The 15,677-nt window shown below is 37.0% G+C and overlaps 1 protein-coding gene across 4 annotated transcripts in view; it reads right to left on the bottom strand.

The window, feature by feature from the left end:
- The window catches only part of LOC107677838 (collagen alpha-6(IV) chain-like), a 127,665-nt gene extending 112,239 nt beyond the window's left edge, over window positions 1-15,426 (bottom strand). For all 4 annotated transcript variants that reach the window (XM_016472884.1, XM_016472883.1, XM_016472885.1 and 1 more), the window contains exons 1-3: window positions 15,365-15,426; window positions 15,106-15,228; window positions 14,899-14,944 (exon numbers count right to left, since the gene is read on the bottom strand). In XM_016472884.1, the coding sequence (XP_016328370.1) occupies window positions 14,899-14,944; window positions 15,106-15,116 (57 nt within the window). In that variant the 5' untranslated portion in view covers window positions 15,117-15,228; window positions 15,365-15,426. The remainder of the gene's footprint in view (window positions 1-14,898; window positions 14,945-15,105; window positions 15,229-15,364) is intronic.
- Between the last annotated feature and the right edge of the window lie 251 nt (window positions 15,427-15,677).

The raw sequence follows: 15,677 nt of genomic DNA, 5'->3' as shown, positions 1-15,677 counted from the left end.
ATTTATTTAATTCGAAGGCCTGTCATTATTTTTTGTTTGTGCTATTATTCATTTCTTTATTTGTTCTTATTTTATTACTGACTGCTTACTTGTCATTTTTTATTCAATTCAAAGTTTGAAATTGCCACTGCACCAACATTACCCCACTGTAAAATTAAAAAAAACACTGAGTGAGCAAAAATTTGTGAGATAGCTAGTTATAATGGTAATTAAATAATGTTTACATATGTATAAAAGCCTACATTCAAATCTGTCATATAAATTGGTCTCTTCATTAGAAATTATCCTACTGATTATCACCACTGATGGACAAAATTTTTTAATAATATTAAAAATATCTGTATGACATTATATTCTGCAGTTCTTCCCTGTTGTACCGAATATCTATACTTTTCAAATTATCATATCGAAGTTAGAAATTCAAATATTGTGACAAAATTAATTTTGTAGGGTGCCACAAGTTTGTTAAAATTTCCAAAGGGTGCCGCGACTAAAAAAAGGTTGGGAAACACTGATGTAGAGCGTCAAAGCTCTCCAGCTTGGTATCATAGATGGGCGTATATATCACAACTCATGATTCATTATTCCAAGTAGGAACACAATATTTGTTACGTAGTGAGCGAGATATAACCACACCAGCTTACACAACCCGTTTACGTGTATGATTTAAGAAAACTATGTTAGTTTTTTGTACCTTTTGTGATGGAAGACCCATATGGAGCTTCTAGCGCAGGGTTCCTCAAATCTTGCCCTGGAGGGCCAATGCGCTACAGAGTTTAGCTCCAACCCTACTCAAACTCACCTACCTGTGATTTTCTAATGATCCTGAAGACATTGATTAGCATGCTCAGGTGTGTTTGATTAGGGTTAGAGCTACACTCTGCAGAAAAGTGGATCCCGTGGGCCAGATTTGAGGATCCCTGTTCTAGCGCATCTGGGTCCACCCAACATGGAAGAGAGTTTATAAACAGCATGTAAATAAAAGGCAAGTAAAGTGTTATATTAATTTTCCGATGTTTGTCTAACTGTCCAAACATGTGAGTCTGTAAATGTACTGTGTATGCATGACACATGTAAAGGCATACAAGGTTCACTATATGTAAACCAACTTTTCGAAAGAAAATGTCTGATAGTACAATCCAGAGAAAAACTTCTAAACCAATTAATCTTACAATTTTTACAAGCTGGATACAGATGTAAAAAAAATGGACACGGTAGAAGCAATTATTGTTTGATTGAAGGCTGTGAGGGACAGAAGTAAAGTCCACTGAATTGGTTGTAATTTTCAAGTGACAAAACATTTATTTCTCTATTAATGTACTCTAAGAAAAGTCTATAAAAATATAGCACAATGTACTGTGTTAATATGAAGGAATTTTCTGTATTGATTTTTCACAGGTGGTTTACCCATATTTTGAATAACACATTGCAATGTGTTGTATTTTTGGATTAAAGGAAATAACCGTAAACTTAATGGATGTCCTGGTTGAAAATTTCCAGTACCTTCGCTTTTCTACAGAATTGTTTTCTTCGGTGTGTTTATTTCATGTTATTTATTAAATGTACTGATGTTCTCCCTCTCTTTTACTCTTTTCTATTCATGATGACCCATTTTCTAACAGCAATGCTATCTCAGTGATTACTAGACATTGTTGCATGCCAACAAAGTGGGACAGACCCCCTTAGAACAGAACTATCTGGAGTTACAACGACTCCTTTTTGGGTGCACTACTGAAGCAATCCAAGATCACATGCATCTAAGTTCAATTTTATTCAAACGTCAGATTAAACCTCACATAGTTCCAGTGACACTGATATTTTTACATTGCTCTCAACAGACAAGAAGAGCCATGAAAAGACACAGCTGGCTTGGTCTCTTACGACGACTGAAGGAAATTGAGCATCACAGGCTGTAGGCCGACACTGTGCAGACCACCTGCTATGAATGCTACAGGAAACCACCACTCAGCAGTAGGTCAGAGTCTGAGGCTTTGAAGCCACACCAGGGAAACATTAAAACTCAGTTTGAGTTAGAGAAGAGGGCAGCGACTGGCCTTTTGCAAGTCCCAAGAGCACAAAGTGTTAAGATAAGTAGTCTCTTTTCCATCATCGCCACAGGAAATCAGCACTGGCCCTGGGAAGCCAATTTATAGCTCAACAAAGTGCTGAAGCTGGAGCTAATGGTTTACACCACACAAGCCTGGTGAGGTTGAAATTCCATTTGGTTTGAAGACTGTGATACAGATGTAATTACTTCAGCCAGGATGGGGGCGTATCTCAGAATCAGTTCAATGGATCATTAAACACAGTTAATCAGCAATGCAAGTATGTTGCTATATATTTCCCATTAACTAAAGGTAATGCCCTCCCACGTTGTTTTAAGCAGGGCTAAAAAAAGAAAAAAAAAAAAAAAAAAAAAAAGAAAGAGAACCGAAAGAAAGTCATTCTGAATGACCTGATGTGCAGAGATTTCCCAGGAGAAGTGGCCATGTCAAATGATGTTTGTGTCTGCATCCTACTGAAACCTGCAGTGTCTCTGACCACAGTTTGGTGTAATCCATATACAAAGCTGGATGCTAATGAATGAACAGAAGAGAGACAGACTGTATACACTTCCTCCCTGACTGCTGGAGTCCTGAAGCAAACAGAGTAAGTTGATAATTTACAGCACCGCAGGATGGGTGGAATATGCTCATGTTTGGGATAAACATAAAGACATGTACGCACGCACGTATATGTATAATATCTCCAACCAGTTACATGTACTCTTTGACTGATAGGACAGGGAAGGCTCACACAAAATATTTGTAAATATGGAAAGAAAAGTCACAAATGAGAATTTTGTTTCTCTAAGACTAGGAATGTTGTGTTAGTCAAACCCATTTGACCTTAAAATGTATACTTGAAGTACCCCCTGATATTTTAAATGAATATTTCAATATTTCAGCACATTTGCATATTTATAGTACTTTGATGTCAGTTAATAGCAGGGCTCTGCGACTAAATCGGTCAGGATATAATAATTTGCGAGTGAAGTTTTTGCTGAGGGTGCCACTGGCGACTATAAAAATGTACGTTATGATTTAAAATTTGCATGTAATGACTTTTTTCTGATTGTTTTGCGATCACATCTTTTGTTATGTTGATGTAATAAACTGAGACGATGCGCATCAAAGTTTTAATGGAAAAAAGTAAAGAAACAGTCCTCATCTCTGCCGAACAGCAGCGTTGACAGCACACCTGCTAAAAGCAGCTCCAGTTGTGCAGCACGAGAGAGCGGAGACGCACGAAGTAAATGTGCAGAAAAGCAGTGTCTATTTCATGTGCAACTTGAACAAACTACAACTGGCAAAGCTTTCAGTTGTGTGGATATTAACAATTAGTTTATAATCGATAGGCTACTATGGCTTCTTGTTATCAAGATCTTTAGTCTAAATGTTGTGTTCTGTTAATGCGTGAGCTTCATATTAATTCTAGTGCACTTGCCGTCCAGTAATCTCAATAAGCTTTGTGCTCCGTTACCTTTTAATAAACAAAGTATCAGCGTTTTGGCGCTCTTTAATGCGGCATGAGTGATCGCTTTAATGCCTCAGTTCAAGCGGCACGTGAACCCGTCATATCTTTCTCTTTACCACTATAGTACGAAATAAACATGAATGGACATCAAAAGGTATTTTATAAGATACAGTACATCTTACTGAAATTTCTCATCGCTCATTCAGTGATGCGGAAAACGTGTAACGCTTGTAAACAATGAGAAGTAACAATACATTTGCAGAATAACCATTCGGCGTCCATAATCTCCGTAGTCAGCTAGAAAAAGTAACTATAAAAGAGAAGCATTTATATAGCAATGACCAAGTGATGCTGAAATAATTATGGTCCGTGATATCGGCACAGATTCTGTGTAATAAACAATTCTTTGTGATTGTATATAGTTTGAAGTTGGAAAAGACATTTAGTTCCCAATTTAAGTGAACCATAGTTCCTGGACATCTACAAGATGGATTAAAATGCTGATAAAGACTAGAAAAGATGAGACATAAACACATGACAGTATGCCTGAAATGTTAAAGTGTTAAAAAAATAAAAATAAAACACATTTATTCTGTGGCACCTAAAAAAATAATTTGGCGCCTAATTTTATTTCTTATAATTAATAGATTTTTTTGTCTGGAGCGCTGAATAGTCGTATGACATGCAGGTAAACAAAATTAATAATTTTAGCAAGCGCTTTATTTTGATGTTTTAATTTTAAGATTTTTTTTTTTAAATTTAAATTTTAAATTTTTATAATTTATTTAATTATCTTTCTGTAAAATGTCATGTCTACTCTAGTTTCAGAATTTTTTTTTTAATAATGTCTCAATCTTTATCACAGTACGAAAGTCCACGATACTGCAATCAAATATCTAAGTTTGCAATATCATTTCTTATCATATTTTTCCAAAACTAAGTCATCTAAATTATTCTATCCACATTCATTTTATAGTTCCATACTTTTATGACAACAATTGTCTTGAGTATGACTGTTTTCATTTCACCAAAATAATTTTTGGAGAAGCATTAGAGACAGAGTTAAGATGACATAATTGAGAACTCCAACTAAAACTAAAAGAGCAACTAAAAGAGCAATGTCTGAGCAATAAAACTGTCCTCTGGGAGTCTACTGATTGCTGAAGTTTTAAATACACAAGCAATAAGTAACTATACAAATATACCTTATACTGAATTACCATAACATGATGTTCTTATTAAAGTGAACCGTAACTGATTAAAGCTTCCTAAGGAGGTCACGGAAAGAGTTAATGTGGTCCAGATTACACTAGTTAGAGACACTGATGAGATCAACCCAGTAGTTCCTGTGCTGTGACCTGGTGCTGAACCAACGCAGTAGAGCTTTTCTTTACCAAAGGTACAAATCTCGGCCATTAACAGAAACCACAGACCACCTTTGGTTGTAAAACAATGTTGAAACATAATGACTTGGCTGGAGGACACTCAACCAACCAATGAGCTGACAAACTTTGTGCACAGTAAATAAAAACTCAAACCCACCAAACCGTTTCTGAGACAACTCAAATCATTAGTATCTACAAATCTTTAAACGTGAAGACCACCACTCCATTTCTTTCTTCCTTCTCTTACACCACCACATTGATATAATTAACAAACAGTACACCTTCATTGTCTTTCATAGGCCAAAGGAGTAAAAAGAAAACCTGCAGGATATGTCTTAAATCTGCCTTGGAGCAGTGAAGCGGGAACAGACAGGTGAGACAGACAGGTAAAAAGGTCATGGAGAGAGAGATGAAGAACATTCATCTTTCAAGACAGGATAGAGGGCCAACAATGGGGGGGGGAAGAGAGTAATTCAATCGTGGTCTCAGGAAAGATATGATATTCTTGGATCAAGCAAGAGGGTGAAGAAAGCATCAGAGCTGAGGGAAATAATACAGAGGATAAGAGGCGGTGTGTGTGTGTACTACTTTATGCAGGAGGCTGGGGCGGCTTGCACTGGTGATGGGGTTCAGCTGCTTAACCAACGGTTGGAAACTAAGCTGAGGCCTGCCCCTGTCACGGATTAGGGAATGCCATCATGGGAATGTCTAGCTCCAGGGCCTTAGTCTGAAGGGGGGCTGACATATACCGTTTTTCATTCCATCTTAACATCCGCAAGCAATGAAGAGCACTGAAACTCCAAATGATTGCAGCCATATACTGTATATTTCCACTAAGATGATCTCTAACAATAACGGAACACACATACTTTCGATGTTTTACACATGATAGTACTTGACTGTGCTGAGCTAAACTATGCTACAGTAGATTACACTGTAATATTATAGATTCAAACACGGATGCTTGAGCTTAAAAAGTGTTTTTTAAGGTAGGCTTTACCAGTACTGTATTTCCTGGAATATAAGTCACGTTTTTTCATCATCTGAAATGTGCTGCGGCTTATATTACTAAACTACTTAGGCTACATGCATATAATGCACATCAAGCACATGAGCAAAGTGCACACATTAGGATTTGTGCACAATGAGAGAGGTATGTGAACCCAAGTTTATTTCCATAGCACATTTCCCACATGATAGGGTTTATAATGTTTGTGAACGTTTTGTTTTATTTACCGGTATTTTACATTATTTCTGAATAATGACACCAATGTGACATATCTTTGTTTTTTATGTGCGACTTATAGTAAGGTGAAATGTATTATATGGTACTAAAAAATGGAAAATATGGTACTATAATTTATAATCAGGGTACGCAATATGATCCCGAGTATGTTGCTCCAAACATGTATGACTTATGTTCTTCTGTAGAACAAAATATTTGATCTAAAGTCATTGGGATCCAGTTTCATTTGGACCTCAACACTATTCAAAATATCTTGTTTTGTGTTCCATGGAAAAAAGTACATCATACAGGTTTGGCATGACATGAGAGTGAGAATAAATTACTTACAATTTTTTTTTTTGCCAGATATGCAATAAAATAGATTTAAATAAAACATGCTTGTATGGGCAAGCAGCAATCTTAGAAACTTTTCTTAGAAATCAGTTTCTTAGAAACTTTCGGTTTCTACACTGGTCACTCAGTTAGAGTGTAAGGGGGAAATTGATATCAAAAATTGCTAATTGCTTTGTTAATAAGCAAACGTGGTTAATGAGAGAAAGAAACACAAAGAGACAAAGAAAGAGAGGAATTGAGGCCTTTAGAATAACATTTTATACTTTGCTATAAAACATCATCAAGAAAAAAAAAACATCTATCATGGTCATATTACACTTGGCCCCTCATGCTGTTTCCAATTTTCAATAGCACTACAAAGCCACCCCAGACAGTTCATGCTCAAACAAAGCTTAGACAAGGGTACATTTGAGCACTTGGCATCAGCGACTGAAATCTGTTTATATAATTCACAGATGGACACATCATAGGTAAAGAATGAAGGAGGAATTAAGGAGATCCTGTACATTAGATATGTGGGGGAAAACAACAGAGGGAAGAAAGGATGATGTAGTCATGTAGAGAGGGAGGGGAGGCCAAACACAGATGAATAAACAGAGCTATTCCAACAACAGGCTTTCTTGCAGCACAACACAGAGTAACTGCAGGATGCCTTAATCAGACCGATGTGTTATGAATGTGAAATTTACTTGCTTACTCACTGTCAATATTAGCATGCTTCTATTTCTATGTCTATAGGCCTATTACGACTCTTTCACAACAATGGTGAACATATAGATGAATAAAAGTGTGCTTGGGGGTTTTGCCCTGAGGGAGCCAATTCACTGTGAAGGTTGTATGGATGACAGAGAAGGGTGGGGGGTTACATGAAGGAATTGAAAGAATGAGTGAAAGTAAGCCACCCATCAACAAATGAAAGAAAAACAGAGAGAAAAGAGCAAAAATCCATTTCAAACAGTAAATCCATCCCAAGGCTGCAGTGACATGTAGATGGTGTAAGACAAGGCGTGTACAATGAACTAAAACAACATAAACATAAACCTACCAATAAGTTACGATAAAAGGGGGCCCTCTTCAAGCAGAAAAAAAAACTCTTCTTAAACCCTAAGGGGTATTTTCTTCCATGAATCTTTCATCTATCTATTTTCCCATGCTCTCCATGTGAGAGCTGCATTTGCTCATCATTCTAAATGCTTATTCTCTGTATGTCTCGTTTATTCTTTTCTTGAAAAGAGAGCAAAAATCACTAATCCTACTGCTCTTATTTTGGGGTAGAGGTTTAAACAAATCTCTACACCCACATAACATCTCCCACACCCTCTGCTAGAGACATGAATGACATCTCAAATTATGCAGCTTGTTGAGGAGAAGTGAATGTCACCCAGTCACCCAGAATGCTGTAACAAATGCACAACAAGGCACTAAAGTAGTAGTTTTCTGTTCTTTATTCCTATGTCCTTTCCTCCCTGTTTTTCTTTTACAGTGTTTCAGAAACCCATGAGTGAAGGAAAGAATGTTAAGATGCTCTCTTCCACACACTATCACTCTGTTCCGTAGTGTAACCTTCGACCCTTTGTTTGCTTTGAACATGAGTGAATATGGATCTTAGTGAGCTCTATCATACGTGCAGAGCTGATGACAAGACAAAGACAAAAATGTCACTGGCATGCCATTCATCCTGTCACTCTCTTAAATCAGCTGTAGAGGAGAAATCTGTCAACACCTCCGAGACTTTAATCTCCCAAATCTATGGAATTTATTACTGACACTTTTGAAGAGCTACTTGCTGCACGATTTGAAATAAAGATAAAGACAGACCATAAGTTAAGAAATAAGGTGACGGGCAAAAAAAGACCATGTAGAACTATGAGAGATACTCAGCAAGCCTTTACAACTTGTATGAAATTAAATTATCCTTAGCAGCCGAACATGTCACAGTAGCGTGCTGCGATTTATACTCATGTTGTATTGATTGTAACGGCAGGACATTACAGAAGAGCCTGGCTGGAGATGAGACAGAGTGAATCAGTAAAAGCCGGCCCACACACATGGTCCTAAACATTCACAGAGCTACATACAGGCTGCTATCTATCCTCATGAAAGGTGAAAAAGCAGTAAAACTCTGCTTTTTGCCATTGCGAAAAAGTGCAGCTCTAAAGGATCCCTCCCATGTACAACCGCAAGCCTCTGTACAGTAATAGCAGGCCATGTAAGGAGTAAAGCTCTCACTGACATGGAGATTAACTTAATTTCCACTTATTAACTAAACCAAAACTGATGAGGCAAAGAGAGAAACATGTAGGGAACAATAAATGAAGCCACCTGGAAAGTAAACCTACAAAAAAAATTCCTGCTCAAATCTTTGTGTTTATTATCAGGAAAAAGAAGGTTGAAAATGGATAGATGATAGAATAAACAACGAGAATGATACATTTAGGACTAGAGGAGAATAAACATGAATGCTTATGGACTTTATTGGGACAGATACTGGTGAGATGGAAGGAAGGAAAGAAAGAATACAATACAATGTGAATGCAATGCATATCTTTATACAGTACTGTTTCTTAGAAATTAAGAAAATAATTAAATAACACTGGCATTGTGTGTGTGTGTGTGTGTGTACCTCACGTTTGGTCACTCCAGGGGAACCGTCGCAGGCTACAGTAAACAGCTATAAAAAAGGTATCTCTTACGTATCAGCTCACTATTGCTATTTAATTTCTTACTCAAATTAATTTAGACCATTAACATGATATTTAACATACATCAAACACAGAAACAGTAATCTTCTCCATCATGCCCTCAATTGTCTTATCATCTCAATCCGGTATTTTCCTAATATCAAATAGAGGACCATAAACATTACCTCCTGGCGTTACAGCTTTTAAATGGATGGAGGGGACATAGAGAATTTGTGCCCCAGGGAAGGTTTAAAACAGGGAGGGGCACTAACAAATCACAAAGCAATCACAAAGTGTCTCTGTCTGACCTGGAGCAATGTTCTAGAAAGCGACACCTGCAGCAAGGAAAAGCGCAGAAAAACTCTCAACACGTTGTACCAGGCAGCCCAGGAATTTCTCACGGGGGAGGAAGCATGGGGTGTCCTCTGTGATAACACTAAGACAATATTCACACAAAAAGCACAACAGTTTCTTGTGAAAGTGTAAGATGTGAATGATAATAAAGATTAGTCGTGCATATTTTTGTGTCTTTTTTTTCATTACAATCCACCTCCCCTTTTCAAACAATGACCTATAACATTAATCCCACACCTAAAGTAAGCAGTTATTTTACATGATTGTAAAACTGAAAGATGTTTATTTTATATTAAATATTCAAAACAAACCATTTTTGAGTCCAAACTTTAGGGAATTTTAAAGGCAAATGATCCCTTACTCTGTGTGCACCTAGTTATTGGAATCCATTGCCTTTGGCTTAGTTAAAATACTGAAATATTATCTATGTAACTATCTGCACAGTGCTCAAGCACAAAACCCCTCAGCTAAAGTACGTTAACACGCATTCATATTTTTCTGAACCGCATAAACCCCTTTATATCTCTCTCTCTCTCTCTAATTCTCTCTCTCCACTGATATGGTGTATAGGAGAGGTAGTTATCATCCAAATATTTCCGCTGCGGTTTCTTTCAAGCTGTGCTATAGAACACATCAAAAAGGCTTTGCAACTCTTCCAATACTAAGTAGGACAGGATACTATCAAATTTAGCAGACACTCACAAATTTCGTAAAGGCTGTTAAAGCTATTTCGTATAATTGGCTGGTTTGCCAAAATTATTTAGATTATTTTTATTAATCAAGAAAAGTGAATATAATACACAACTGATTGCAAGAACAACATTTTTGAGTGTCTGCAGATAAGAACTGCCAGGAGTGATGGCTTATCTGTGCATATAGCCTATATCAAAATAAAAGATATGGAGTGAACGTTCCATATGTCCTTACATAAATATTTGACCTGCTACCTTAGTTTATGGTATCATATTTATATTGTAGCATTATCAAATACGCAAACTCTAGATTTTTCTAAAACATCTTTCCTGATGTGCAACTCAAAGAGTGAGACTTTATTTTAAAAGGGTCTAATGAAATCTTTAATCTGGTGCTTCCAACTACATTCCAGTTTCTTCTTGCCTCTTGACAAATTTTTAATTGCATTTGGCATAAATTATTTGTAACATTACCCCTATTCTTAAATAGATAAAATAATAACATTTATCAACAAAACATTTGCTTAGCCATCACAAATTATAACTGAGAGATCACACTGAAAGCATAAACTGTGAATGATTTTTTACAGTTTGACAGTAACACTTAAGTTTCATTTTCAAAAGTCTTCTCTATAGTCTTGAGACAGGCTCCTACTTTTATTTCACTAGCTCAATAATATCTGGCTCCTTGTACTGCCCTGCTCCTCATAATCCAGTTGAAGAATTTGGGCCAATTAACCCTTTAAAATCCATGTAGAAGCTTACAATTGCTGTTAAATATCAGCACACTGCAATAAAGCTTGATTGTTCTTGCCTGTAGGAAAAAAAAGGAATGCTAAAACCATTCACCTAAGACCCTGACATCTGTCTTGACCCCATCAAAGAATCTTAAGAACTTTTCTCCTCATTCTTGATGACCTTATCTGCATGATGTTGGAGGTCTGACCCTCTACAAGCTCCAACTACATGCAAAAAGTTTGAGTTGAAGTGATGTCTACATTAAGAGGGTTGTTTAAATAAAACTCTCCAGAAAACATTCACTTAGCTGACTTTTACTTCCCAAACATCTATTAAACAGTGATTAAAATGCAATGCTTTGAAATTTCTTTGTATGGGTGCATGATGTACAATTTTTTAAGTCTGAACTGATTTTTGGTGCGAGATCTACTCTGATATTAGAAAATAAGGCATGCAAAATCACTCTCTTAGGTCATGCAAAGGCCCACTCTCTTAAGTCCCCACCAACACCATTGGTGTGTGTCCCACAAGGATCACTGATTGGCCCCTTACCGTTCTCCATCCACACCAAAATACTAAATTGTATCATCTAAATTCACAGTTTCTCATATACTCTCAGGGCTCCAGACTGCGACCATTTTTTCTGCCGGTGCGACTAAATTTTGTGAGCACTCGCACTGGTGATCACCGCATTGCCCAACTCATCAAACCTGCCAATTCTGTTGCATATGAGAAACATCTAACGAAACAAAAGTGTAACGAAACCGCGCTATTCGTTTGAGCTGAGCAGCGCGGACCACCTCGGACCAATAATTGAGCGCAGCGCAGTGCAAACAAACTGCAAGCAAAAGCTCAGAACAGGATTACTTGGGAGCCAGTTTTGATCTCGTGACACTGTTACTGCACCGCGCTGCAAGATCCAGAGAGAAGCGTTTGAATTCTGCACAAAATTCTCTGTTATAAACAGATCAAACAGTGCTGACGTAGAAAACCAGAAGTAGTAACGATAACTATAACTATGGTTTTGTGGCAGAAATGGTTGAATGTTATTACATTATTCATTTTAGGGTTTGTACAACTTTTGAGAGAGAAATTCGAGCACTTTTCAGTGACTTTCAAGTATTTCACACAACTATTTCAAGCACTTTAAAGCTCTAAAAATTATCCAGTTTAAATGTTATTTTTAATGGGATGACCAAAATATACTTTGTGGTAAACAAACGCTAATTAAAATTAAAAAACACATCAAAGTATCACTATAACCAGTAGATGGCAGCAAAGGAGCCCTTATTGGCTTATTAGTCATTAATTTCTACTTTTTGCTTTATATTTTGAAATTATAAAATCACTATTATACAATATCAAATAATAAAAAAAAGAAAAGTCACAAAGTGCCTTGAAAAACAAACTTTTTTTCCATTTGTGACTGAATCACACATCAAGAGCGTTCCTTTTATAATCACTGAAGTTATCAGTCAGTTCCGTATAATACCATAGAAGAATAATGGTACATTTAATAAGAGTAGAATATGTTCTTTTTCTATATAAAACTTAGTGTTGTTAATAAAAGTAAATTTTGTATGCTTCCCAACTCAAGCTCAGTGCTTTACTATCAAATGTGCATTACCAAGAAATAAGCGTGTAATATTATTAGTAACTGCACCTATTAATGTAAAACAATAATAATTTTATGATTAAATTATCTTTCTTTTTAATACCCCTAAATACTGAATAATGACAACAATCAACTGTGTCATTCCCACCAGATGTTTCTGCATTCACAGTGATTACACTTGGTATTAACTGGCACTTTAAATGCAGCTCCTGCTACACATGTGACTTGATTCTGTCTCTGATTTTATGACTACATATTAGGGGTGTGCAAAATTGCAGAATTCAGAATTAAGAATTGGCTCCTTTTCAGTTCATGAGTGTGAGTTCAAACTGGCGACCACACAGGAAGTTGAACTGGATTTAGTGGAAGTAGAATTTACTGAATTACAATTCAAATTATTTTTACAAGTACTGGCATTCTGGGAAGTGTTCTTTTGGTCAAAAAAACAAAAGTTTCTTTTCAACACAAATGAACTCCTCAACATAGTCAAGACCTCCCAATAACAAATTGTATTCCTATAAATAAAATGTATAGCCTAATTCTCATTCAAAACGTACTAATTGACTTCTAGCTGACCCATTCACCATTGTGGACCACACTGAAGCAACTCTCGTCTTGCTTCATGCTACACAAGGAACATGAGGAAAATCCAGCCCTCCATGAATTACTACTCTGCTAAGCTGTTTGTTATTGCAGGCTCTAATTATTTCATGGCTAGTCTATACTGCCACTACTCACCATCCCACCTGCATTAGCCTCACATCTGCTTGAGCCCATTCAAAATGCTCCCACTCGATAAGTGTTTAACCTCTATATATTCTCATGTCATGCTCTCTACAATTGCTCCCATTAACTGCTAGAATTAAATGCAAGACCCTGTTTCTATTTCCCACACCCAGGGCCACTCCTTAACTTCTACAGACATCTAGAACAGTAAAATCACAACTTACTTTCAAATAAAGCCAACAAGAGAGACAGCTTTTCATAATTCACCTATATAAGGATTCACACTCACCTCATATGAATCAATTAAACATTAAATTAAAATTAATGACTCTACTAATCTTTAAATATTTGTCTGAAGCTACTTAAAAAAAAAAAAGATTTCAAAAGGTATACTGCTATAATTGCTTCAACATCAGCCAAAGATGATAAATGGATCATAATTGATGTATACTAAAAGTGCAGGCAAATTCTTGTTAAAGGGGTCATATGACGCTGCTAAAAAGAGCATTATTTTGTGTATTTGGTGTAATGAAATGTGTTTATGCGGTTTAAGGTAGTGTTGTAAATACAACTTAACCACTGATTTCTAGTCGTGTCCATTTTTGGAAGGCCAAACAAAGTAGTTTCGCATTCACAACGAAACAGCGTCACACACAGCAGCCTTGAGTGAGCCGCGGCCTAGAGTGAGCGGAGGCCGGAGGCCTAGAGTGGATTCGACGAAGGAGCATCCGGCGGGCTTGCATCAACCACATGTGACGACCCCGGGCTGGACTCCGCTTCGTCCACGGTGAAAGCCAAGTAGTTTCCCTTTCACAACGAAACACACAGCGCCTTCACGACATGGTGACGGCGGCAACAACAATACTACAGCGATAATAAAAGTTACGCGTTCTTTCTTTGCGTGAACATTTGGGCGGCGTTATGCAAATCTTCCCAGATAGTGACGTAGACATGTGGGGGCGTGTTAGAACGAGCCGTTTTAGGTAGGAGTGGCTGACTCTTAACTTTTATAAAGAATATCTCTTTGGATTTGAGACTTTAGTCTTTGCAACTTTACAGATCTTCTTTATGAACCAAGAGCTTGTAACACTCCAAAGAGAAAGGAACAATTGAAATCGCATCATATGACCCCTTTAAAAAATAAAACAGATGAAGAATAAAAATTTGAATGACGTACTTATAGAAAACCAAGTGTCAATATTGTAACAATAAGGTAAATGGGTGTGGCTGAGAAACAGGGTAGGAGGAGGAGTGTTTTGTCAGTTGGGTGATGAGAGGACTGAGACACTTCACAAATCAAACAAGAGAATACGACGAAAAACGAATGAATGTTTAAGGTAACTAACCATTGTAAGCTCTTGACATCTGACAAGTTTAACAAGGCACACAAAATTTACACAAAGCTTCACAGGTTGTAATTTGTCAAGTGTTTTTTACAAGAAGTTCAAATACAAGTGTGTTTGCAAAAGTTAACCCAAACATGATGAGCCCGATGTATATTACAAAGAAGAGTTAGAGTTTCAGTTAAATAACAAATGATCAAACCCATACTGGCGACATAAACCACAAGGGGAAATACTGATATGTGTTTTAATACTGATAGCAGACTTACCCCTTGTGCAGACACTGCATACAAGACAACAGGTAACACAAAACTCCTGTGAAGGGAAATTAACAAAACCATCAAATGTGCTCGAGAGAAATAAAGCGCTTTATTTAACTCGGTGACTACAACTGACAGTTCACTATTTAACATCCAAGCGTCTGGATTTGTAACCACGCGTAATAAAATGACATCTCTAGATATAAATATACTTACCAAAGCTTCATTTTGCAAAGCTTTGAGAAAAACGCAGGTAATGTTTCCTCGGCGTCTTCACAGAAAGCCTCTGTTAATGGCTTCAAACCTATTCATTTGAGAATCCGGTGAGCGGTTCGTCCACTTCGAAGGGCAAGGAGAGATAAGGATAAATATAAACAATTAAACGAGAGATGAAAATATAATTTTGCACATGCAATAAGTATTTTATGAAGTTTTGTTTCAGTGTGTCCTCTGAGAATAAGAGAAGTTCACTCACAAGAAAGTTCTGTGTTGGAAACGCTCTCCTCGCGGCAGAATCGCTTCACGCACCGCGGCAAGTGCTGCGCTCTGAGAAGAGGGCGGGATTTTCACCCGTCGATCACTCGCGCCTCACGCTTTTGCCTCCAAACAAACAGCGATAACAACCACGGACCATAACAAACAGCGATAACAACCAGTAAACAGTGTGCCACTCATGTAAACTGAAATAATGTAAATCTCACACACGACTGGACATAATAAAACATAATGAAAATTACATGAACACATAAATTGATCAGAAAGGAATTCAAGTAACTCCACACAGATGA

Source organism: Sinocyclocheilus anshuiensis, unplaced genomic scaffold (assembly GCF_001515605.1).
Source record: "Sinocyclocheilus anshuiensis isolate Anshui unplaced genomic scaffold, SAMN03320099.WGS_v1.1 scaffold1077, whole genome shotgun sequence".
Lineage (NCBI taxonomy): Eukaryota > Metazoa > Chordata > Actinopteri > Cypriniformes > Cyprinidae > Sinocyclocheilus > Sinocyclocheilus anshuiensis.
Note: the sequence above shows the minus strand (reverse complement) of the source record. Positions and strands in the feature narration are given on the sequence as shown.